Raw genomic sequence first — 27,728 nt, forward strand, 5'->3', positions numbered from 1 at the left:
TTAGTAATGAGGCTATATACAGGGGGTACCGGGTCAATGTGGGGGTGGTACAGGTTAGTAATGAGGCTATATACAGGGGGTACCGGGTCAATGTGGGGGGGTACAGGTTAGTAATGAGGCTATATACAGGGGGTACAGGGTCAATGTGGGGGGGTACAGGTTAGTAATGAGGCTATATACAGGGGGTACCGGGTCAATGTGGGGGGTACAGGTTAGTAATGAGGCTATATACAGGGGTACCGGGTCAATGTGGGGGGTACAGGTTAGTAATGAGGTTACATACAGGGGGTACCAGGTCAATGTGGGGAGTACAGGTTAGTAATGAGGCTATATACAGGGGGTACCGGGTCAATGTGGGGGGGTACAGGTTAGTAATGAGGCTATATACAGGGGTACCAGGTCAATGTGGGGGGGGTACAGGTTAGTAATGAGGCTATATACAGGGGTACCAGGTCAATGTGGGGGGTACAGGTTAGTAATGAGGCTATATACAGGGGGTACTGGGTCAATGTGGGGGGTACAGGTTATTAATGAGGCTATATACAGGGGGTACAGGGTCAATGGGGGGGGGTACAGGTTAGTAATGAGGCTATATACAGGGGTACCAGGTCAATGTGGGGGGTACAGGTTAGTAATGAGGCTATATACAGAGGGTACAGGTCAATGTGGGGGGTACAGGTTAGTAATGAGGTTACATACAGGGGGTACCAGGTCAATGTGGGTGGGTACAGGTTAGTAATGAGGTTACATATACAGGGGTACCAGGTCAATGTGGGGGGTACAGGTTAGTAATGAGGCTTATATACCAGGTCAATGTGGGGGGTACAGGTTAGTAATGAGGCTTATATACAGGGGGGCACAGGTTAGTAATGAGGCTATATACAGGGGGTACCAGGTCAATGTGGGGGTACAGGTTAGTAATGAGGTTATATACAGGGGTACAGGTTAGTAATGAGGTTATATACAGGGGGTACAATGGGGGGGTACAGGTTAGTAATGAGGCTATATACAGGGGGTACAGGTTAGTAATGAGGTTATATACAGGGGGTACAGGTTAGTAATGAGGTTATATACAGGGGTACAGGTTAGTAATGAGGCTATATACAAGGGTCAATGTGGGGGGTACAGGTTAGTAATGAGGTTATATACAGGGGGTACAGGTTAGTAATGAGGTTATATACAGGGGTACAGGTTAGTAATGAGGTTATATACCAGGTCAATGGGGGGGTACAGGTTAGTAATGAGGCTTATATACCGGGTCAATATGGGGGGTACAGGTTAGTAATGAGGTTATTTACAGGGTACCGGGTCAATATGGGGGTACAGGTTAGTAATGAGGTTATTTACAGGGGGTACCAGGTCAATGAGGGGGAGTACAGGTTAGTAATGAGGCTATCATACAGGGGTCACCCTTTCAATGTGGGGGGGGGTACAGGTTAGTTTGAGCCTATATACAGGGGGTACCAGGTCAATGTGGGGGGTACAGGTTAGTAATGAGGCTATATACAGGGGTACAGGGTCAATGTGGGGGGTACAGGTTAGTAATGAGGCTATATACAGGGGTACCGGGTCAATGTGGGGGTTACAGGTTCTAATGAGGCTATATACAGGGGGTACCGGGTCAATGTGGGGGGTACAGGTTAGTAATGAGGCTCTACAGGGGTCCAGGGTCAATGTGGGGGGTACAGGTTAGTAATGAGGCTATATACAGGGGGTACCGGGTCAATCTGGGGGTACAGGTTAGTAATGAGGCTATATACAGAGGGTACAGGGTCAATGTGGGTGGGTACAGGTTCTAATGAGGTTACATACAGGGGGTACCAGGTCAATGTGGGGGGGGTCTTAGTCTCTTTCGGTTATATACAGGGGTTTCGCTCGGGTCAATGTGGGGGGTACAGGTTAGTAATGAGGTTATATACAGGGGGTACAGGTTAGTAATGAGGTTATATACAGGGGGTACAGGTTAGTAATGAGGTTATATACAGGGGGTACAGGTTAGTAATGAGGTTATATACAGGGGGTACAGGTTAGTAATGAGGTTATATACAGGGGTACAGGTTAGTAATGAGGTTATATAATCACTCCCTTCAGTGCTGTGGTCACCCTTTCCTGCTGTGCTCTCAGGTGGTTTGTGCCTGTGTGTTTTATTATGTGGCTGGGGGACCCTAGTTGGTCCTCAGACAGAAGGTCGAGGGTGCACTGTGTGTTTGGTAGAAAAGTTTTTCAGTCTGTCCATCCCTCTACTCCCCCCTCTCTCTCTCGCTCCCTCTCTCTCTCTCGCTCCCTCTCTCTCTCTCTCTCTCGCTCCCTCTCTCTCCATCGCTCTCCCTCTCTCCCCCCTCTCTTTTCCAGGTGATGCCCAGATGGTTAGCTCCTAACCTCATCACCTTCACTGGTTTCATGTTCCTGGTCTTCAACTTCCTCATGCTGTCCTTCTACGACTACCACTTTGATGCATCCGGTATGCCGCCCGCCGTGTGTTTGTGTGGTGCAGGTTGTGTGGGTGTGGGTGGGTGGGGTGGGGGTGTGTGCAGGTTGTGTGGGTGGGGTGGGGGGGTGTGGTGCAGGTTGTGTTGGGTGGTGTGGTGCAGGTTGTGTGTGTGGGTGTGGGTGGGTGTGTGGTGCAGGTTGTGTGGTGTGGGTGGGGGTGTGGTGCAGGTTGTGTGGGTGTGGGTGGGTGGGGGTGTGGTGCAGGTTGTGTGGTGGGGGTGTGGTGCAGGTTGTGTTTGTGTGGGTGGGTGTGGTGGGGTGTGGTGCAGGTTGTGTGTGGGTGGGGGTGTGGTGCAGGTTGTGGTGTGGGTGTGGGTGGGGGTGTGGGGGTGTGCAGGTTGTGTGTGTGGGTGTGGGTGGGTGGGGGTGTGGTGCAGGTTGTGTGTGTGGGTGTGGGTGGGTGGGGGTGTGGTGCAGGTTGTTTGTGTTATGTGTTATGACCCTTTGGTCATGAAGGAAACAAGTTCCAGTGACTTCACACACACACAACCTGCACCACACACACCTACCTGCACCACACACACCTACCTGCACCACACACACACCTGCACCACACACACCTACCTGCACCACACACACACACAACCTGCACCACACACAACCTGCACCACACACACACACCTGCACCACACACACACACAACCTGCACCACACACACACACAACCTGCACCACACACACACCCTCAAATGACTCATGAAAGGTCTCGTTGATGCAACAATGGACTTACAGACTTGTACACTTTATATACATACGTACACAGGCAAGTATGTGGACACCCCTTCAAATTAGTGGATTCGTCTATTTCAGCCACACCCATTGCTGACCGGTGTATAAAATAGAGCACAGTGCCATGCAATCTCCATAGACAAACACTGACAGCAGAATAGCCTGAAGAGCTCAGTGACTTTCAATGATGCCACCTTTCTAACAAGTCAGTTCATCAAATTTGTTGACCCAGTCCACTTGAAAGTGTTGTTATTGTGAAGTGGAGCAACAACGGCTCAGCCGCGAAGTGGTAGGCCACAAGCTCACAGAACGGGACCCGCCGAGTGCTGAGGTACATGGCACGTAAAAAAATCACTCACTACCGAGTTCCAAAGTGCTTCTGGAAACAACGGCAACACAATAACTCTTCATGAAATGGGTTTCCATGGCCGAACAGCTCACCGTGTGCAATGCAAGGCGTTGGTTGGAGAGGTGTAAAGCTCCCCGCCATTGGACTCTGGAGCAGTGGAAGCCCGTTCTCTGGACTGATGATTAATGGTCTGTTTTCATGGTTCGGGCCCTTCGTTCCAGAGAAGGGAAATCTTAACAGTTACATTATAGATTATTCGTTGTGGCAACAGTTCGGGGAAGACCCTTTCCTGTTTCAGCATGACAATGCCCCCGTGCACAAAGCGAGGTCCATACAGAAACTATTTGTTGAGATCGGTGTGGAAGTACTTGACTGGTCTGCACAGAGCCCTGACCTCAACCCCATCAAACACCTTTGGGATGAATTGGAACGCCGACTGCGAGCCAGGCCTAATCGGCCAACATCAGTGCCCAACCTCACTAATGCTCTTGTGGCTGAATGGAAGCAAGTCCATGCAGCAATGATCCAACATCTAGTGGAAAGCCTTCCCAGATGAATGGAGGCTGTTATAGCAGCAAAGGGGGGACCAACTCCATATTGAAGCCTTCCCAGAAGAGTGGAGGTTGTTATAGCAGCAAAGGGGGGACCAACTCCATATTAATGCCCATGATTTTAGAATGAGATGTTCTAGCAGGTGTCCACATACTTTTGGTCATGCAGTGTATGTAGACTAAAATAACTGATTTCTGTGTGTGTGTGTGTGTGTGTGTGTGTGTGTGTGTGTGTGTGTGTGTGTTAGCTGAAGGATACACTCATGTGCCAAGCTGGGTTTGGGTCGCTGCAGGACTTTTCAACTTCCTGGCGTATACACTGGGTGAGTACTGCTGTGTGTGTAGCGTGTGTGTACGCTAGGTAAGTTTTCTCATTGTCGTCACATGAAAAACTGTAACAAACGTGTAATTGAGTTGGCCATATGACACCCGTTTTCATTATAATCCAAAAATGCATTAGTTCATGGACATCATCGAGGCAACAGAGGTTTTTAGAGCGGCAGTGTTCTTCATCTATTTAGCCTTCAGAAAATATTCACACCCCTTGACTTTTTCCACATTTTGTTGTGTTTTAACCTGAATTTAAAATGGACCTAATTGACATTTGTTTGTCACTGGCCTACACACAATACATGTCAAAGTGCCATAAAAAAATCCCTCTCAAATTAATTAAAATTAAAAAGCTGAAATGTCTTGAGCCAATAAGTATTCATCCCTTTGTTATGGCCTAAATAAGTTCATGAGTAGAAATGTGCTTAACAAGTCACATAATAAGTTGCATAGACTCACTATGTGTGCAATAATTGTGTTTAACATTATTTTTTTAAATGAATACCTCATCTCTGTACCCCACACATACAACTATCTGTAATGTCCCACAGGTGAGCAGTGAATTTCGATCACAGATTCAACCACAAAGACCAGGGAGGTTTTAATAATAGGATGTGACTCAACGTTCCATGGCGTACAGTAAGATGTTGGCAGAATAGATGGATGCAGTTCAATACATGATTCATATAATACACCAATACATTTCTTGGTAGTCCAAACTATCAGGTAGTAAATCACAGCCTGGTTACGTTGTTTGCTGCCCCCATCCACTGTTTCCGTTTCAACGACTCGATATTCTGAACAGAAACGGACGACTGTAACTAAGGCTGGGAATGTCAATACGATCAACCTGGCGACGATCACAAGTCAGTCATAGCATGGCTAATAGGCTAGCATATCTATTCATGTAGGTCTTTATGTAGCAAGATGAAAACACGGAGCCTAACTAGCTAGCTGCTGGGAGGATGTCATGTCATTGGAGGACTGGGTGAGTAACCAACTTTTCCTATCGTATTGTTTTTCGTGGCTGCAGCTAGAAATGCAGGTGTCATTTTGTTAGCTAGCAAGAAATGTGAATCACTTGGCTAGCTAGCTGTGCTGAACTTCAACGACTGTTATCCACAGTTAGCAGATCTCATAGTTGTCAATCAAATGTATTTGGCATCGATCAAATGGGCAGGCAGGCAAGTTCCCATTCAGTTGTCAAAAGGTGGGTTGGGATAGAAGCATGCAGGTACCCTAGTGGTTAGAGCGTTGAGCCAGAAACCGAAAGTTGGCTAGATCGAATCCCTGAGCATATACTCACACCTGTGTTAACGTGAGAATCACTGACCTGATGTCAGCTGGTCCTTTTGTGGCAGGGCTGAAATGCAGTGGAAATGTTTCAGTTAATTAGCATGGCAAAGAGGGACTTTGCGATTTATCTGATCACTCCTCGTAACATTCTGGAGTATATGCAAATTGCCATCATACAAACTGAGGCAGCAGACTTTGAAAATTAATATTTGTGTCATTCTCAAGACTTTTGGCCTCGACTGTAGACTAGTTTACGTGCTGCTGTGCGATTTGTTGCTAACGTTTCTTTGCTACCTGCCAACTTTACGGTTTTTACTTTTTAATTAGCGATGATATTTTTTGTTTTAACCTCACTTTACTTTTTTTTCATTCCACTTTTTCACTCCGGATGCGTTATCTGGCCGTGGGTCGTCAGGACCTCCACCAGCCGAAGCTAAGGAGTAACATTAACATGATGCTTTATCTGGCCGTGGTTCGTCAGGACCTCCACCAGCCGAAGCTAAGTAGTAACATTAATATGATGCTTTATCTGGCCGTGGGTCGTCAGGACCTCCAACAGCCGAAGCTAAGGAGTAACATTAATATGATGCTTTATCTGGCCGTGGTTCGTCAGGACCTCCACCAGCCGAAGCTAAGGAGTAACATTAACATGATGCTTTATCTGGCCGTGGGTCGTCAGGACCTCCACCAGCCGAAGCTAAGTAGTAACATTAACATGATGCTTTATCTGGCCGTGGGACCTCCACCAGCCGAAGCTAAGGAGTAACATTAACATGATGCAGGACCTCCACCAGCCGAAGCTAAGGAGTAACATTAACATGATGCTTTATCTGGCCGTGGGTCGTCAGGACCTCCACCAGCCGAAGCTAAGTAGTAACATTAACATGATGCGTTATCTGGCCGTCCACCAGGAAGCTAAGTAGTAACGATGCATCTGGACCTCCACCAGCCGAAGCTAAGTAGTAACATTAACATGATGCTTTATCTGGCCGTGGAGTAACATTAATATGATGCTTTATCTGGACCTCCACCAGCCGAAGCTAAGGAGTAACATTAATATGATGCTTTATCTGGCCGTGGGTCGTCAGGACCTCCACCAGCCGAAGCTAAGGAGTAACATTAACATGATGCTTTATCTGGCCGTGGTTCGTCAGGACCTCCACCAGCCGAAGCTAAGGAGTAACATTAACATGATGCTTTATCTGGCCGTGGGTCGTCAGGACCTCCACCAGCCGAAGCTAAGTAGTAACATTAACATGATGCTTTATCTGGCCGTGGGTCGTCAGGACCTCCACCAGCCGAAGCTAAGGAGTAACATTAACATGATGCTTTATCTGGCCGTGGGTCGTCAGGACCTCCACCAGCCGAAGCTAAGGAGTAACATTAACATGATGCTTTATCTGGCCGTGGGTCGTCAGGACCTCCACCAGCCGAAGCTAAGGAGTAACATTAACATGATGCTTTATCTGGCCGTGGGTCGTCAGGACCTCCAACATTAACATGATGCTTTATCTGAAGCTCCACCAGCCGAGTAACATTAACATGATGCTTTATCTGGCCGTGGGTCGTCAGGACCTCCACCAGCCGAAGCTAAGGAGTAACATTAACATGATGCTTTATCTGTTATCCACCAGCCGAAGCTGGTAACATTAACGATGCTTTATCTGGCCGTGGTTCGTCAGGACCTCCACCAGCCGAAGCTAAGGAGTAACATTAACATGATGCTTTATCTGGCCGTGGCCGTCGTCAGGACCTCCACCAGCCGAAGCTAAGTAGTAACATTAACATGATGCTTTATCTGGCGTTATCCACCAGCCGAAGCTGGTAACATTAACGATGCTTTATCTGGCCGTGGGTCGTCAGGACCTCCACCAGCCGAAGCTAAGTAGTAACATTAACATGATGCTTTATCTGGCCGTGCCGAAGCTCATTAACATGATGCAGGACCTCCACCAGCCGAAGCTAAGGAGTAACATTAATATGATGCTTTATCTGGCCGTGGGTCGTCAGGACCTCCAACAGCCGAAGCTAAGTAGTAACATTAACATGATGCTTTATCTGGCCGTGGGTCGTCAGGACCTCCACCAGCCGAAGCTAAGGAGTAACATTAATATGATGCCTTCTAATTGCAGTCGCTGTACTCATACTATACAGGAGAACGATCGCCTTATCATGATTTTTTGGGTCAAAGTTCATGAACTTATCACTGCTGAAGTGGGGAATGCTGCTTTTTAGTTAGCTTTGCGACATTATCAAAAATAGATTTTGGATTGTTCTAGGATGATCGAGCAACAGTGAGGGCTCTTCGATACTGAACGGTACTTTCTTTCCAAGGTAGTCGGAAGACTTCCAGTTTGGTGTGGCGCCATTTACGTTCCAATTTTCTGGAAGCTTGCTTCAGAGCTCTGGTATTTTCTGTATACCAGGGAGGTAGTTTCTTATGACAAATGTGTTTTTGTTTTTAGGGGCGCGACTGCATCTAGGGTTTTGCTCAAGGTTAAATTGAGTTCCTCAGTTAGGTGGTTAACTGATTTTCGTACTCTGACATCCTTGGGTAGGTGAAGAGAGTCTGGAAGGACATCTAGGAATCTTTGGGTTGTCTGAGAATTTATAGTACGGCTTTTGATGCTCCTTGGTTGCGTCCTGAGGAGATTATTTGTTGCGATTGCAAACGTAATAAAATGGTGGTCCAATTATGAGGAAAAACATTAAGATCCACAATATTTATTCCACTGGACAAAACTAGGTCCAGAGTATGACTGTTGTAGTGAGTAGGTCCAGAGACATGTTGGACAAAACCCACTGAGTTGGGTCTGTGGACTTTTCCATGTGAATATTAAAGTCACCAAAAATTAGAATATTATCTGCTATGACTGCAAGGTCCAATAGGAATTCAGGAAACTCAGAGAGGAACGCTGTTTACTGGCCTGTATAAACAGTAGCTATAAAAGTGATTGAGTAGGCTGCATAGATTTCATGACTAGATGCTCAAAAGATGAAAACGCAGTCATTTATTTTTGGGGGGTAAATTGAAATTTGCTATCGTAAATGTGATCATCACCTCCGCATTTTCGGGATGTGAGGCCTCATTTAACACAGTCAATTCATCAGGCTTGAGCCATGTTTGTCAGGCCATTCACATCAAGATTATGATCAGTGATTAGTTAATTGACTCTAACTGCCTTGGAAGTGAGGGATCTAACATTAAGTAGCCCTATTTTGAGATGTGAGGTATCATGATCTCTTTCAATAATGACAGAAATGGAGGAGGTCTTTATTCCAGTGAGATTGCTAAGGCGAACATAGCTGAGCTGACTCCACTGACTGTGCTAGTGGCAGACTCCACTAAGCTGGCAGGCTGGCTAACAGCCTGCTGCCTGGCCTGCACCCTATTTCATTGTGGAGCTAGAGGAGTTAATGCCCTGTCTATGTTCGTAGATAAGATGAGAGCACCCCTCCAGCTAGGATGGAGTCCGTCACTCCTCAACAGGCCAGGCTTTCTGGCGAGTCCCAGAAAGAGGGCCAATTATCGACAAATGTTATCTTTTGGGAGGGGCAGAAAACAGTTCTCACCAGAGATTGAGTTGAGACTGCTGTAGAGCTCATCACTCCCCCTAGCTGGGCGGGGGCCAGAGACAGTTACTCGATGCCGACACATCTTTCTATCTGATTTACACGCTGAAGCTATGTTGCGCTTGGGGACCTCTGACTGTTTCATCCTAACATCGTTGGTGCCGACGTGGATAACAATATCCCTATACTCTCTACACTCGCCAGTTTTAGCTTTAGCCAGCACCATCTTCAGATTACCCTTTACGTCGGTAGCCCTGCCCCCTGGTAAACAGTGTATGATCGCTGGATGATTCTTTTTAAGTCTAATACTGCAGGTAATGGCATCGCCAATGACGAGGGTTTTCAATTTGTCAGAGCTAATGGTGGGAGGCTTCGGTGTCTCAGACCCCGTAACGGGTGGAGGAGAGACCAGAGAAGGATCGGCCTCCCACTCTGACTCATTGCTTAATAGGGATAAACGGTTGAGAGTTTGTCGGCTGAATGAGCGACACCAGTGGAGCATTCCTACAGCATTTCCTTCCAGAAGCCTTAAGAAAGTTCTCTGGCTGCGGGGACAGTGCAAAGGGATTTATACTACGATCTGTACTTATTGGTGGCACAGAGGCTGTTTTTATCCTTCCTACAGTTAAATTACCCTTGCCTAACGATTGTGTCTGGTTTTAGACCCCATCATAGCACTGAGACTGCACTTGTGAAGGTGGTAAATTACCTTTTAATGGTGTCAGACCGAGGCTCTGCATCTGTCCTCGTTGCTCCTAGACCTTAGTGCTGCTTTTGACACCATCGATCACCACATTCTTTTGGAGAGATTGGAAACCCTAATTGGTCTACAGGGACAAGTTATGGCCTGGTTTAGATCTTATCTGTCGAAGAGATATCAGTTTGTCCTCTGCCAAATCAACTGTAAGTTTCAGTGTTCCTCAAGGTTCCGTTTTAGGACCACTATTGTTTTCACTATATATTTTACCTCTTGGGGATGTCATTCGAAAACATAATGTTAACTTTCACTGCTATGCGGATGACACACAAGCTGTACATTTCAATGAAACATGGTGAAGCCCCAAAATTGCCCTCGCTGGAAGCCTGTGTTTCATACATAAGGAAGTGGATGGTGGCAATTTTTTGGCTTTTCAACTCAAAACAGATGCTTGTTCTAGGTTCCAAGAAACAAAGATATCCTGTGTTGGATCTGACAATGAATCTTGATGGTTGTACAGTAGTCTCAAATAAAACTGTGAAGGACCTCGGGTGTTACTCTGGACCCTGATCTCTCTTTTGACGAACATATCAAGACTATTTCAAGGACAGCTTTTTCCATCTTCGTAATGTTGCAAAAATCAGAAACTTTCTGTCCAAAGAATGATGCAGAACAATGTATCCGTGCTTTTGTCACTTCTAGGTTAGACTACTGCAATGCTCTACTTTCCGGCTACCCGGATAAAGCACTAAATAAACTTCAGTTAGTGCTAAATACGGTTGCTAGAATCTTACTAGAACCAAAAAAAAAATGTTTTGCTGCCTGCAACATCCTCCAGCATGACCGGTTTGGCGGTGGGTCAGTCATGGTGTGGGTTGGCATTTCTTTGGGGGGCCGCACAGCCCTCCATGTGCTCAACAGAGTTAGCCTGACTGCCATTAGGTACCGAGATGAGCTCCTCAGACCCCTTGTGAGACCATATGCTGGTGTGGTTGGCCCTGGGTTCCTCCTAATGCAAGACAATGCTAGACCTCATGTGGCTGGAGTGTGTCAGCAGTTCCTGCAAGAGGAAGGCATTGATGCTATGGACTGGCCCGCCCATTCCCCAGACCTGAATCCAATTGAGCACATCTGGGACATCCATCCACCAACGTCACCTTACACCACAGACTGTCCAGGAGTTGGCGGATGCTTTAGTCCAGGTCTGGGAGGAGATCCCTCAGGAGACCATCCGCCACCTCATCAGGAGCATGCCCAGGCGTTGTAGGGAGGTCATACAGGCACGTGTAGGCCACACACACTACTGAGCCTCATTTTGACTTGTTTTAAGGACATTACATCAAAGTTGGATCAGCCTGTAGTGTGGTTTTCCACTTTAATTTTGAGTGTGACTCCAAGTCCAGACCTCCATGGGTTGATAAATTTAATTTCCATTGGCTACATTTGACCTTTATTTAACCAGGCAAGTCAGCTCAGAACATATTCTTATTTTCAATGACGGCCTGGGAACAGTGGGTTAACTGCCTGTTCAGGGTCAGAACAACAGATTTGTACCTTGTCGGCTCGGGGGTTTGAACGGAGACGGGAAAACAGCCCTTGGCTTAATTGTCAAAAGATTAAATATATTTTTTATATTTACTTATCCTTTATTTAAATAGGCCAGTCAGTTAAGAACAAATAATTATTTATAATGGCGGCCTACTGAGCAACAGTGGGTTTAACTGCCTGTTCAGGGACAGAACGACAGATTTTTACCTGGTCAGCTCGGGGATTCAATCTAGCAACCTTTCCGGTTATTGGCCCAATGCGCTAATCACTTTGCTACCTGCCTCCCCAAGAGGATGTGTGAGGGTAGAGGAAATGTAATTATTTCTATAATCAATCATCGTAACTGTTAAATGTGCCTGACTTTATAAATAATCCGTACATACTGTACGCAAAAATATAAACGCAACAGGTAAAGTGTTGGTCCCATGTTTCATGAGCTGAAATAAAAGATCCCAGAAATGTTCCATACGCACAAAAAGCGTATTTCTCTCCAATGTTTTTTGTGTAGAAATTAGTTTAGTTCCCTATTAATTTATCTACCATAAGCTGCTTCCAACGTCGTTTTAGAGCATGTGACTGTGCGTCCAACATGCGTCAAATCAAATGTTATTTGTCACATGCGCCGAATAATATATGCCATTTAGCAGACGCTTTTATCCAAAGCGACTTACAGTCATGTGTGCATACATTCTACGTATGGGTGGTCCTGGGAATCGAACCCACTACCCTGGCGTTACAAGCGCCATGCTCTACCAACTGAGCTACAGAAGGACCGAATACAACAGGTGTAGAGCTCACAGTGAAATGCTGACTTACAAGCCCCTAACCAACAGGTGTAGAGCTCACAGTGAAATGCTGACTTACAAGCCCCTAACCAACAGGTGTAGAGCTTACAGTGAAATGCTGACTTACAAGCCCCTAACCAACAGGTGTAGAGCTTACAGTGAAATGCTGACTTACAAGCCCCTAACCAACAGGTGTAGAGCTCACAGTGAAATGCTCACTTACAAGCCCCTAACCAACAGGTGTAGACCTCACAGTGAAATGCTGACTTACAAGCCCCTAACCAACAGGTGTAGAGCTTACAGTGAAATGCTGACTTACAAGCCCCTAACCAACAGGTGTAGAGCTCACAGTGAAATGCTCACTTACAAGCCCCTAACCAACAGGTGTAGACCTCACAGTGAAATGCTGACTTACAAGCCCCTAACCAACAATTTTGTAAAAAGAGAAAAGTGATAAATAAAAGTAGCAAATAATTAAACGGCAGCAGTAAAATAACAATAGTGAGACTATATACAGGGTGTTACGGTACAGAGGCTATGTGGAGACTATATACAGGTACCATACAGAGTCAATGTGGAGGCTATATACAGGTACCATACAGAGTCAATGTGGAGGCTATATACAGGGTGTTACGGTACAGAGGCTATGTGGAGACTATATACAGGTACCATACAGAGTCAATGTGGAGGCTATATACAGGTACCATACAGAGTCAATGTGGAGGCTATGGAGGCTATATACAGGGGGGTACCGGTACAGAGTCAATGTGGAGGCTATATACAGGGGGTACCGGTACAGAGTCAATGTGGAGGCTATATACAGGGGGTACCGGTACAGAGTCAATGTGGAGGCTATATACAGGGGGTACCGGTACAGAGTCAATGTGGAGGCTATATACAGGGGGTACCGGTACAGAGTCAATGTGGAGGCTATATACAGGGGGTACCGGTACAGAGTCAATGTGGAGGCTATATACAGGGGGTACCGGTACAGAGTCAATGTGGAGGCTATATACAGGGGGTAACCGGTACAGAGTCAATGTGGAGGCTATATACAGGGGGTACCGGTACAGAGTCAATGTGGAGGCTATATACAGGGGGTACCGGTACAGAGTCAATGTGGAGGCTATATACAGGGGGTACCGGTACAGAGTCAATGTGGAGGCTATATACAGGTGGTACAGGTACAGAGTCAATGTGGAGGCTATATACAGGAGGTACCATACAGAGTCAATGTGCGGGGGCACTGGTTAGTCGAGGCAGTTAAGGTAATATGTACATGAAGGTAGAGTTAGTGACTGCATAGATAATAAACAGAGTAGCAGCAGTGTAAGGAGTGGGGGGCAATGCAAATCTTATGTCATTGGGGTAGAAGCTGTTAAGAAGCCTTTTGGACCTAGACGTTGCGCTCCAGTACCTCTTGCCGTGCAGTAGTAGAGAGAACAATCTATGACTAGGGTGGCTGGAGTCTTTGACAATTTTTAGGGCCTTCCTCTGACACCGCCTGGTATAGAGGTCCTGGATGGCAGGAACCTTGGCCCCAGTGATGTACCGGGCCGTTCACACTACCCTCTGGAGTGCCTTGCGGTCGGAGGCCGAGCAGTTGCCCTACCAGGCAGTGATGCAACCCGTCTGGATGCTCTCGATGGTGCAGCTGTCGAACCTTTTGAGGATCTGGGGACCCATGCCAAATCTTTTCAGTCACCTGAGAGGGAATAGGATTTGTCGTGCCCTCTTCACGACTGTACTGGTGTGCTTGGATCATGTTAGTTTGTTGGTGATGTGGACACCAAGGAACTTGAAGCTCTCAACCTGCTTCACAGCAGATCCGTCTTTGTGGACGGGGATCGTGCTCGGTCCTCTTTTCCTGTAGTCCACAATCATCTCCTTTGTCTTGATCACATTGAGGGAGAGGCTGTTGTCCTGGCACCACATGGTCTCTGATCTCCTCCCTATAGGCTTTCTCGTTGTCGGTGATCGGGCCTACCACTGTTGTCGTCGGCAAACTTGATGATGGTGTTGGAGTTGTGCCTGGCCGTGCAGTCATGAGTGAACAGGGAGTATAGGAGGGGACTGAGCACGCACCCCGGAGGGGCCCCCGTGTTGAGGATAAGCATGGCAGATGTGTTTTTACCTACCCTTACCACCTGGGAACAGCCCGTCAGGAAGTCCAGCATCCAGAGGTACTATCCAGTGGGACTCTGGTGTTCTGCTTGAAACATGCCGGTATTACAGACTCAGTCAGGGGGAGGTTCAAAATGTCAGTGAAGACACGTGCCAGTTGGTCATTGAATGCTCGGAGTACACGTCCTTCGGCTCAGCGTCCTTGTGGATGTTGACCTGTTTAAAAGTCTTAATCACATGGTTCTTAGTTTGCAAGCCCTGCCACATCTGATGAGTGTCGGAGCCGGTGTAGTACGACTCAATCTTAGTCCTGTATTGACGCGTTGCCTGTTTATTGGTTCATTGGAGGGCATAGCGGGATTTCTCACAACCTCCGTTGTTACCATCCCAGTCATGGACCTCAGCATCCGGTTTCTTCCCCTGCTGGATCAGATGCTGGGGGTGGTGGTACTGAAGAGTACTTCTGTCTCTATTAAAGCCCGTTTGTGGGGTAAAACTCATTCTGATTGACTTGGCCTGCCTACCAAGTGGATGCACCCCTGCTCAGTCATGTGAAATCCATAGATTATAATCTTTGAACTTGTTGCACGTTGCACATCTATCAACATAAGACAAATCTGTCTTCTGTTGCCTGTTTGACTGTTTGGTTAATATCCTACTGATTCTGTGAACACTAAGCCTCATGTAACCACAACATTTCAGATAAACAATTTCACAAATTCATCTGCTTTTACTCTTTGCTGTGCTGTCATTATGTCTTTACACGTTGTTTCTTTAGCCTCTATCATTTAATTAGTGTTTACGCTAATTATTAGTGTTTACGCTGTTCCAAGTAGTCAAATCACATTTCTAGTAATAAGAACCCTCCTTTTTATTCATCTCCTTCATTATTACCAATATTATTTGTGGTCATCATTATAGTAATTAGTAATATCATTATCATTAGTAGACTTAGTATAGAACCACCATGACATTATCATTAGTTGACCTAGTATAGCACCACCATGTCATTATCATTAGTAGACTTAGTATAGCACCACCATGTCATTATCATTAGTAGACTTAGTATAGAACCACCATGTCATTATCATTAGTGGACTTAGTATAGAACCGCCATGACATTATCATTAGTAGACTTAGTATAGCACCACCATGTCATTATCATTAGTAGACTTAGTATAGAACCACCATGTCATTATCATTAGTAGACTTAGTATAGAACCACCATGTCATTATCATTAGTAGACTTAGTATAGAACCACCATGTCATTATCATTAGTGGACTTAGTATAGAACCACCATGTCATTATCATTAGTAGACTTAGTATAGAACCACCATGACATTATCATTAGTGGACTTAGTATAGAACCACCATGTCATTATCATTAGTAGACTTAGTATAGAACCACCATGTCATTATCATTAGTAGACTTAGTATAGAACCACCATGACATTATCATTAGTAGACTTAGTATAGAACCACCATGTCATTATTATTAGTAGACTTATTATAGCACCACCATGTCATTAGTAGACTTAGTATAGAACCACCATGACATTATCATTAGTAGACTTAGTATAGAACCACCATGTCATTATCATTAGTAGACTTAGTATAGAACCACCATGTCATTATCATTAGTAGACTTAGTATAGAACCATCATGTCATTATCATTAGTAGACTTAGTATAGCACCACCATGTCATTAGTAGACTTAGTATAGAACCCCATGTCATTATCATTAGTAGACTTAGTATAGAACCACCATGTCATTATCATTAGTAGACTTAGTATAGAACCACCATGTCATTATCATTAGTAGACTTAGTATAGAACCACCATGACATTATCATTAGTGGACTTAGTATAGAACCACCATGTCATTATCATTAGTAGACTTAGTATAGAACCACCATGTCATTATCATTAGTAGACTTAGTATAGAACCACCATGTCATTATCATTAGTAGACTTAGTATAGAACCACCATGTCATTAGTAGACTTAGTATAGAACCACCATGACATTATCATTAGTAGACTTAGTATAGAACCACCATGTCATTATCATTAGTAGACTTAGTATAGAACCACCATGTCATTATCATTAGTAGACTTAGTATAGAACCACCATGTCATTATCATTAGTAGACTTAGTATAGAACCACCATGACATTATCATTAGTAGACTTAGTATAGAACCACCATGTCATTATCATTAGTAGACTTAGTATAGAACCACCATGTCATTATCATTAGTAGACTTAGTATAGAACCACCATGTCATTATCATTAGTAGACTTAGTATAGAACCACCATGTCATTATCATTAGTAGACTTAGTATAGAACCACCATGTCATTATCATTAGTAGACTTAGTATAGAACCAATATGTCATTAGTAGACTTAGTATATAACCACCATGTCATTATCATTAGTAGACTTAGTATATAACCACCATGTCATTATCATTAGTGGACTTAGTATAGCACCACCATGTCATTATCATTAGTAGACTTAGTATAGAACCACCATGTCATTATCATTAGTAGACTTAGTATAGCACCACCATGTCATTATCATTAGTAGACTTAGTATAGAACCACCATGTCATTATCATTAGTGGACTTAGTATAGAACCACCATGACATTATCATTAGTAGACTTAGTATAGCACCACCATGTCATTATCATTAGTAGACTTAGTATAGAACCACCATGTCATTAGTAGACTTAGTATAGAACCACCATGTCATTATCATTAGTAGACTTAGTATAGAACCACCATGTCATTATCATTAGTAGACTTAGTATAGAACCACCATGTCATTATCATTAGTAGACTTAGTATAGAACCACCATGACATTATCATTAGTAGACTTAGTATAGAACCACCATGACATTATCATTAGTAGACTTAGTATAGAACCACCATGTCATTATCATTAGTAGACTTAGTATAGAACCACCATGACATTATCATTAGTGGACTTAGTATAGAACCACCATGTCATTATCATTAGTAGACTTAGTATAGCACCACCATGTCATTAGTAGACTTAGTATAGAACCACCATGTCATTATCATTAGTAGACTTAGTATAGAACCACCATGTCATTATCATTAGTAGACTTAGTATAGCACCACCATTATCATTAGTAGACTTAGTATAGAACCACCATGACATTATCATTAGTAGACCTAGTATAGAACCACCATGTCATTATCATTAGTAGACCTAGTATAGAACCACCATGTCATTATCATTAGTAGACTTAGTATAGAACCACCATGACATTATCATTAGTTGACCTAGTATAGCACCACCATGTCATTATCATTAGTAGACTTAGTATAGCACCACCATGTCATTATCATTAGTAGACTTAGTATAGAACCACCATGTCATTATCATTAGTAGACTTAGTATAGAACCACCATGTCATTATCATTAGTAGACTTAGTATAGAACCACCATGTCATTATCATTAGTAGACTTAGTATAGAACCACCATGTCATTATCATTAGTAGACTTAGTATAGAACCACCATGTCATTATCATTAGTAGACTTAGTATAGAACCACCATGACATTATCATTAGTAGACTTAGTATAGAACCACCATGACATTATCATTAGTGGACTTAGTATAGAACCACCATGTCATTATCATTAGTAGACTTAGTATAGAACCACCATGTCATTATCATTAGTAGACTTAGTATAGAACCACCATGTCATTATCATTAGTAGACTTAGTATAGCACCACCATGTCATTATCATTAGTAGACTTAGTATAGAACCACCGTGACATTATCATTAGTAGACTTAGTATAGAACCACCATGTCATTATCATTAGTAGACTTAGTATAGAACCACCATGTCATTATCATTAGTAGACTTAGTATAGAACCACCATGTCATTAGTAGACTTAGTATAGAACCACCATGTCATTAGTAGACTTAGTATAGAACCACCATGTCATTATCATTAGTAGACTTAGTATAGAACCACCATGTCATTATCATTAGTAGACTTAGTATAGAACCACCATGTCATTATCATTAGTAGACTTAGTATAGAACCACCATGTCATTATCATTAGTAGACTTAGTATAGAACCACCATGACATTATCATTAGTGGACTTAGTATAGAACCACCATGTCATTATCATTAGTAGACTTAGTATAGCACCACCATGTCATTAGTAGACTTAGTATAGAACCACCATGTCATTATCATTAGTAGACTTAGTATAGAACCACCATGTCATTATCATTAGTAGACTTAGTATAGAACCACCATGTCATTATCATTAGTAGACTTAGTATAGAACCACCATGTCATTATCATTAGTGGACTTAGTATAGAACCACCATGTCATTAGTAGACTTAGTATAGAACCACCATGTCATTGTCATTAGTGGACTTAGTATAGAACCCCCATGACATTATCATTAGTAGACTTAGTATAGAACCACCATGTCATTATCATTAGTAGACTTAGTATAGCACCACCATGTCATTAGTAGACTTAGTATAGAACCACCATGTCATTATCATTAGTACACTTAGTATAGAACCACCATGTCATTAGTAGACTTAGTATAGAACCACCATGTCATTATCATTAGTAGACTTAGTATAGAACCACCATGTCATTATCATTAGTAGACTTAGTATAGAACCACCATGTCATTATCATTAGTAGACTTAGTATAGAACCACCATGTCATTATCATTAGTAGACTTAGTATAGAACCACCATGTCATTAGTAGACTTAGTATAGAACCACCATGTCATTATCATTAGTAGACTTAGTATAGAACCACCATGTCATTATCATTAGTAGACTTAGTATAGAACCACCATGTCATTATCATTAGTAGACTTAGTATAGAACCACCATGTCATTATCATTAGTAGACTTAGTATAGAACCACCATGTCATTATCATTAGTAGACTTAGTATAGAACCACCATGTCATTATCATTAGTGGACTTAGTATAGCACCACCATGTCATTATCATTAGTATACTTAGTATAGAACCACCATGTCATTAGTAGACTTAGTATAGAACCACCATGACATTATCATTAGTAGACCCAGTATAGCACCACCATGTCATTATCATTAGTGGACTTAGTATAGCACCACCATGTCATTATCATTAGTAGACTTAGTATAGAACCACCATGTCATTAGTAGACTTAGTATAGAACCACCATGCCATTATCATTAGTAGACCCAGTATAGCACCACCATGTCATTATCATTAGTGGACTTAGTATAGCACCACCATGTCATTATCATTAGTAGACTTAGTATAGCACCACCATGTCATTAGTAGACTTAGTATAGCACCACCATGTCATTATCATTAGTAGACTTAGTATAGAACCACCATGTCATTAGTAGACTTAGTATAGAACCACCATGTCATTATCATTAGTAGACTTAGTATAGAACCACCATGTCATTATCATTAGTAGACTTAGTATAGCACCACCATGTCATTAGTAGACTTAGTATAGAACCACCATGACATTATCATTAGTAGACCTAGTAGAGACAGCCACCATGTCATTATCATTAGTAGACTTAGTATAGAACCACCATGCCATTATCATTAGTAGACTTAGCATAGAACCACCATGTCATTATCATTAGTATACTTAGTATAGAACCCCCATGACATTATCATTAGTAGACTTAGTATAGAACCACCATGTCATTATCATTAGTAGACTTAGTATAGAACCACCATGTCATTATCATTAGTAGACTTAGTATAGAACCACCATGTCATTAGTATAGCAGCCTTGTAGAACCACAGTGTAGCTGTATACCTTAGAACTGTTTAGTTTTAATACCGTAACTTACTGAGGCCTATTTTTCAATACCTATATAGGCAACTGTATCAATCAGTCAGAGAGACAGCACTATCCACACTGATGTTCTGTGGTGGTCGCTGTAGCAGGGAGGAGAGAGAGAGACAGCACTATCCACACTGATGTTCTGTGGTGGTGGCTGTAGCAGGGAGGAGAGAGAGAGAGACAGCACTATACACACTGATGTTCTGTGGTGGTGGCTGTAGCAGGGAGGAGAGAGAGAGAGACAGCACTATACACACTGATGTTCTGTGGTGGTGGCTGTAGCAGGGAGGAGAGAGAGAGACAGCACTATACACACTGATGTTCTGTGGTGGTCGCTGTAGCAGGGAGGAGAGAGAGAGAGACAGCACTATACACACTGATGTTCTGTGGTGGTCGCTGTAGCAGGGAGGAGAGAGAGAGACAGCACTATACACACTGATGTTCTGTGGTGGTCGCTGTAGCAGGGAGGAGAGAGAGACAGCACTATACACACTGATCTGTGGTGGTCGCTGTAGCAGGGAGGAGAGAGAGAGAGACAGCACTATACACACTGATGTTCTGTGGTGGTCGCTGTAGCAGGGAGGAGAGAGAGAGACAGCACTATACACACTGATGTTCTGTGGTGGTCGCTGTAGCAGGGAGGAGAGAGAGAGACAGCACTATACACACTGATGTTCTGTGATGGTCGCCTGTAGCAGGGAGGAGAGAGAGACAACGGGTGATGGTCAGTCACTCGTTGTCGTTTTTTTTAACATGGCGCAGCAAATCTGATCACGGCACAATGAAATCAGTTGTGGTTGCACTCCCTCTAGTCATTTGTGTCTTTTGTATTTATTTAATCAAATAGTGCTTAAAGCATCAGACCAGCTCAGTGTATATAGTTGATTTAATTAAAACACATAGGATGTCTATAAATGGAAAAATACACCTTTAAAAAAAATAATCTACCAAAACTGACGACTCGGTTGACCAAGATTTCTGTTGTTGGGGACAGCCCTACTGCAGTGTCCATTAATTGTCCAAACTCTCTCTCTTTCTCTTTCTCTTTCTCTTTCTCTCTCTCTTTCTCTCTCTTTCTCTCTCTCTTTCTCTCTCTCTTTCTCTCTCTTCTCTCTCTGATAGACGGTGTGGATGGTAAGCAGGCGAGGCGTACTAACTCCTCCACACCACTGGGGGAGCTGTTTGACCATGGCCTGGACAGCTGGGCCTGTGTGTTCTTCGTGGCCACCGTCTACTCCATATTTGGGCGTGGCCCGAGCGGTGTGGGCGTGGCCACGTTGTACTACATCCTGTGGGTGGTCCTTTTCTCATTCATCCTGTCTCACTGGGAGAAATACAACACAGGAATCCTCTTCCTGCCCTGGGGCTATGACATCAGCCAAGTGGTGAGTAGGGGAGACACTACACATTCACCTCATCGCTCTGGCTCTCTGTCAATTCAATTCAAGGGGCTTTATTGACATGCTAAACATATGTTAAACATTGCCAAAGCAAGTGAGGCAGATAATGAACAAAAGTGAAATAAACAATAAAAATGAACAGGAAACATTACACTCACAAAAGTTCCAAAAGAATAAAGACATTACAAATGTCATATTATGTATATTCACAGTGTTGTAACGATGTGCAAATAGTTAAAGTACAAAAGGGAAAATAAATAAACATAAATATGAGTTGTGTTTACAATGGTGTTTGTTCTTCACTGGTTGCCCTTTTCTCGTGGCAACAGGTCACAAATCTTGCTGCTGTGATGGCACACTGTGGTATTTCACCCAATAGATATGGGAGTTTATCAAAATTGGTCATACATTTGGCAGGAGGTTAGGAAGTGCAGCTCAGTTTCCACCTCATTTTGTGGGCAGTGAGCACATAGCCTGTCTTCTCTTGAGAGCCATGTCTGCCTACGGCCGCCTTTCTCAATGGCAAGGCTATGCTCACTGAGTCTGTACATAGACAAAGCTTTCCTTAAGTTTGTGTCAGTCACAGTGGTCAGTTATTCTGCCACTGTGTACTCTCTGTTTAGGGCCAAATAGCATTCTAGTTTGCTCTGTTTTTTTGTTAATTCTTTCCAATGTATCTTGTAATTATCTCTGTGTTATTTCATGATTTGGTTGGGTCTAATTGTGCTGCTGTCCTGGGGCTCTGTGGGGTGTGTTTGTGTTTGTGAACAGAGCCCCAGGACCAACTTGCTTAGGGGACTCTTCTCCAGGTTCATCTCTCTGTAGGTGATGGCTTTGTTATGGAAGGTTTGGGAATTGCTTCCTTTTAGAAGTGAACGTCTCCTTTCTGGATTTGATAATTAGTGGGTATCGACCTAATTCTGCTCTGCGTTATTTGGTGTTCTACGTTCTACACTGAGGATATTTTTGCAGAATTCTGCATGCAGAGGCTCAATTTGGTGTTTGTCCCATTTTGTGAATTCTTGGTTGGTGAGCGGACCCCAGACCTCACAACCACAAAGGGCAATGAGTTCTATGACTGATTCAAGTATTTTTAGCCAGATCCTAATTGGTATGTTGAAATGTATGTTCCTTTCGATGGCATAGAAGGCCCTTCTTGCCTTGTCTCTCAGATCGTTCACAGATTTGTGTAAGTTACCTGTGGCACTGATGTTTAGGCCGAGGTATGTATAGTTTTCTGTGTGCTCCAGGGCAACGGTGTCCAGATGGAATTTGTGTTTGTTGTCCTGGCAACGGGACCTTTTTTGGAACACCATTATTTTTGTCTTGGTGAGATTTACTGTCAGGGCCCAGGTGTGACAGAATCTGTGCAGAAGATCTAGGTGCTGCTGCAGGCCCTCCTTGGTTGGTGACAGAAGCACCAGATCATTAGTAGACATTTGACTTCAGATTATCCCACAGAAGTTATTATGGTCAAGTTTGTCTCCACGTTTGTGGATTGGGGTGATCAGTCCTTGGTTCCAAATATTGGGGAAGATGCCAGAGCAAAGGGTGATGTTAAAGAGTTTTAGCCAGTTGGAATTTGTGGTCTGTATATTTGATCATTTCATTAAGGATAACATCAACACCACAGGCCTTTTTGGGTTGGAGGGTTTTTATTTTGTCCTGTAACTCATTCAATGTAATTGTAGAATCCAGTGGGTTCTGGTCGTCTTTAATAGTTGATTCTAAGATCTGTATTTGATCATGTATATGTTTTTGCTGTTTGTTCTTTGTTATAGAGCCCAAAAGATTGGGGAAGTGGTTTTTCCACACATCTCGATTTTAGATGGATCATTCTTTGTGTTGTTTGTTTAGTGTTTTCCAGTTTTCCCAGAAGAGGTTGGAGTCTATGGATTCTTCAATTACATTGAGCTGATTTCTGACATGCTGTTCCTTCTTTTTCCGTAGTGTATTTCTGTATTGTTTTAGTGATTCACCATAATGAAGGCGTACTCTCAGGTTTTCTGGGTCGCTATGTTTTTGGTTGGATAGGTTTCTCGATTTCTTTCTTAGGTTTTTTCATTCTTCATCAAACCATTTGTTGTTCACTTTCTTCGGTTTTCTATTTGAGATTTTTAGATTTGATGGAGGGAAGCTGAGAGGTCAAATATACTGTTAAGATTGATTTTTTTTTTTTTTACACCTTCACTATTACAGTGGAACGTTTTACCCAGGAAATTGTCTAAAGGGATTGAATTTGTTGTTGCCTAATAGTTTTTTGGTAGGTTTCCAAACTGCATTCCTTCCATCTATAGCATTTCTTAATGTTACTCAGTTCCTTTGGCTTTGATGCCTAATGATTGAGTATTGCTCTTTTCAGGTAGAGATTTTGCTGTGATCTGATAGGGGTGTCAGTAGGGTGACAGAACGCTCGAGAGACTCTGGGTTGAGGTCAGTGATAAAGTCATCTACAGTACTACTGCCAAGAAATGAGCTATAGATGTACCTACCGTAGGAGTCCCCTCAGCCTATCATTGACTATGTTCATACCCAGCATGCAACAGAGCTGCTGGAGTTGTGACCTGTTTTTGTTGGTTGTGTTGTAGTTGTGTCTAGGGGGGCATATGGGGGAGGGAATGCTGTTTCCTCCAGGTAGGTGTTTGTCCCCCTGTGTGCCGAGGGTGTCAGGTTCTTGTCCGGTTCTGGCATGTAAGGTCACCATAGACTAGTACATGTCTCTGGACCTGGAAATGGTTGATCTCCCCCTCTAGGATGGAGAAGCTGGCTTCATTAAAGTATAGGGGGGATATAGGTAGCACACAGGAGGATATTTTTTTTCTCTGTTAAAATCATTTCCTCTTGAATTTCTTGTCAAATGTTCCTGTTTTTACTAATTTAATAGAGTGGGTTAGGTCTGCTCTATACCAATTAGCGTACCCCCTGAGTCTCTTCCCTGTTTCACACCTGGTAGTTTGGTGGATGGGACTACCAGCTCTCTGTAACCTAGAGGGCAACCAGTGGGTCCGTCTCCTCTATACCACCCACCTGGTAGTGTGGTGGATGGGACTACCAGCTCTCTGTAACCTAGAGGACAACCAGTGGGTCTGTCTCCTCTATACCACCCACCTGGTAGTGTGGTGGATGGGACTACCAGCTCTCTGTAACCTAGGGACACCAGTGGGTCCATCTCAGCCACCCACCTGGTAGTGTGGTGGATGGGACTCTCTCTGTAACCTAGAGGGCAACCAGTGGGTCCATCTCCTCTATACCACCCACCTGGTAGTGTGGTGGATGGGACTACCAGCTCTCTGTAACCTAGAGGGCAACCAGTGGGTCCATCTCCTCTATACCACCACCTGGTAGTGTGGTGGATGGGACTACCAGCTCTCTGTAACCTAGAGGACAACCAGTGGGTCCATCTCCACTATACCACCCACCTGGTAGTGTGGTGGATGGGACTACCAGCTCTCTGTAACCTAGAGGACAACCAGTGGGTCCATCTCCACTATACCACCCACCTGGTAGTGTGGTGGATGGGACTATCTCCACCACCCACCTGGTAGTGTGGTGGATGGGACTACCAGCTCTCTGTAACCTAGAGGACAACCAGTGGGTCCATCTCCTCTATACCACCCACCTGGTAGTGTGGTGGATGGGACTACCAGCTCTCTGTAACCTAGAGGGCAACCAGTGGGTCCATCTCCTCTATACCACCCACCTGGTAGTGTGGTGGATGGGACTACCAGCTCTCTGTAACCTAGAGGACAACCACCCACCTGTGGGTGGATGGGACCATCTCTCTGTAACCTATACCACCCACCTGGTAGTGTGGTGGATGGGACTTTACCAGGTAGTGTGGTGGATGGGACTCTCTGTAACCTAGAGGACAACCAGTGGGTCCATCTCCTCTATACCACCCACCTGGTAGTGTGGTGGATGGGACTACCAGCTCTCTGTAACCTAGAGGGCAACCAGTGGGTCCATCTCCTCTATACCATCCACCTGGTAGTGTGGTGGATGGGACCACCCCTAGAGGACAACCAGTGGGTCCATCTCCACTATACCACCCAGCTGGTAGTGTGGTGGATGGGACTACCAGCTCTCTGTAACCTAGAGGACAACCAGTGGGTCCATCTCCTCTATACCACCCACCTGGTAGTGTGGTGGATGGGACTACCAGCTCTCTGTAACCTAGAGGGCAACCAGTGGGTCCATCTCCTCTATACCACCCACCTGGTAGTGTGGTGGATGGGACTACCAGCTCTCTGTAACCTCAACCAGTGGCTCCATCTCCTCTAACCACCCACCTGGTAGATGGGACTACCAGGGTAACCAGTGGGTCCATCTCCTCTATACCACCCACCTGGTAGTGTGGTGGATGGGACTACCAGCTCTCTGTAACCTAGAGGGCCAACCAGTAGGTCTACCAGCTCTCTTTAACCTCCAGTGGGTCCTTCTCCTCTATACCACCCACCTGGTAGTGTGGTGGATGGGACTACCAGCTCTCTTTAACCTAGAGGGCAACCAGTGGGTCTGTCTCCTCTATACCACCCACCTGGTAGTATGGTGGATGGGACTACCAGCTCTCTGTAACCTAGAGGGCAACCAGTGGGTCCTTCTCCTCTATACCAGGTTTCTTGTAGGATGACAATGTCTGTATTTCGGATTTCTTTGATGAAGTCCAGGTTCCTGCTCTTTAGGCCAAAGGCAGATGACCTTCGGCCTTGGATACCCTAGGATGAGATGGTGAAGGCTTTGTGTTCCATAAAGTGTCCAATGTTGTTGGTTGTGTGGTTTGGCCCCAGGTCAGTAAGTGTGAGCAGAGCCTGCTGAGCATCTGGTACAGGCCATTGGCTTGGGCTAGTGTAAGAGTGGGGTTGGGTCTGTTTGCCTGCTTACGGCCTGGGCGTATGTGTGACTTTCATGTTGAGGCCCTCCCTGCGGGGGTGGGAAGAAGGGCCATATGTCTAATCTGAGGGGCCTACATTGTGTTTTTACATGGTTGACTTGGGGGCCTGTTAATTGGTTGGGGTGGGGGTGTGTGGCTGGTGGTGCTGTGGTCTGAATGTAGGCGTGGGTCCTCTATGGGTAGGTCCATTGGGGGTCCCGCAAGTCTGGGAGAGTATCTCGCTGGTCTGGGTGGGGTGTCTATTGATCTGTTGCTCCTGTGTAAAGTGTTGGGGCTCAGTTTGAGAGCGATGTCCTTTAGAGTCCGGGCCAATGTGGGCACTGCTGCCCACAGGATACTACCCACTACAACACTATGTCACCAGGACATATACAGGATACTACCCTCTACAACACTGTCACCAGGACATATACAGGATACTACCCACTACAACACTATGTCACCAACTACCCACTACAACACTATGTCACCAGGACACATACAGGATACTACCCACTACAACACTATGTCACCAGGACATATACAGGATACTACCCTCTACAACACTATGTCACCAGGACATATACAGGATACTACCCACTACAACACTATGTCACCAGGACATATACAGGATACTACCCTCTACAACACTATGTCACCAGGACATATACAGGATACTACCCTCTACAACACTGTCACCAGGACATATACAGGATACTACCCACTACAACACTATGTCACCAACTACCCACTACAACACTATGTCACCAGGACATATACAGGATACTACCCACTACAACACTATGTCACCAGGACATATACAGGATACTACCCTCTACAACACTATGTCACCAGGACACATACAGGATACTACCCACTACAACACTATGTCACCAGGACATATACAGGATACCCCTCTACAACACTATGTCACCAGGACACATACAGGATACTACCCACTACAACACTATGTCACCAGGACATATACAGGATACAACCCACTATGTCACCAGACACCAGTGTCCAAACACCCAGCGGGGGGGAAATGATAGTATATATTTCCCATTTGAGTCCATAAGGAGAACAATCTGTGTCTTGTG

At 44.4% G+C, this 27,728-nt stretch overlaps 1 protein-coding gene across 1 annotated transcript in view; it reads left to right on the forward strand.

Moving 5' to 3' along the window:
• selenoi (selenoprotein I) overlaps nucleotides 1-27,728 on the forward strand; it is a 58,756-nt gene that overhangs the window by 15,367 nt on the left and 15,661 nt on the right. Inside the window, exons 3-5 of the mRNA XM_052471682.1 lie at nucleotides 2,353-2,461; nucleotides 4,367-4,441; nucleotides 21,481-21,743. Coding sequence (XP_052327642.1) covers nucleotides 2,353-2,461; nucleotides 4,367-4,441; nucleotides 21,481-21,743 — 447 coding nt within the window. The remainder of the gene's footprint in view (nucleotides 1-2,352; nucleotides 2,462-4,366; nucleotides 4,442-21,480; nucleotides 21,744-27,728) is intronic.

Source organism: Oncorhynchus keta, chromosome 19 (genome assembly GCF_023373465.1).
Source record: "Oncorhynchus keta strain PuntledgeMale-10-30-2019 chromosome 19, Oket_V2, whole genome shotgun sequence".
NCBI classification, from domain to species: Eukaryota; Metazoa; Chordata; class Actinopteri; order Salmoniformes; family Salmonidae; genus Oncorhynchus; species Oncorhynchus keta.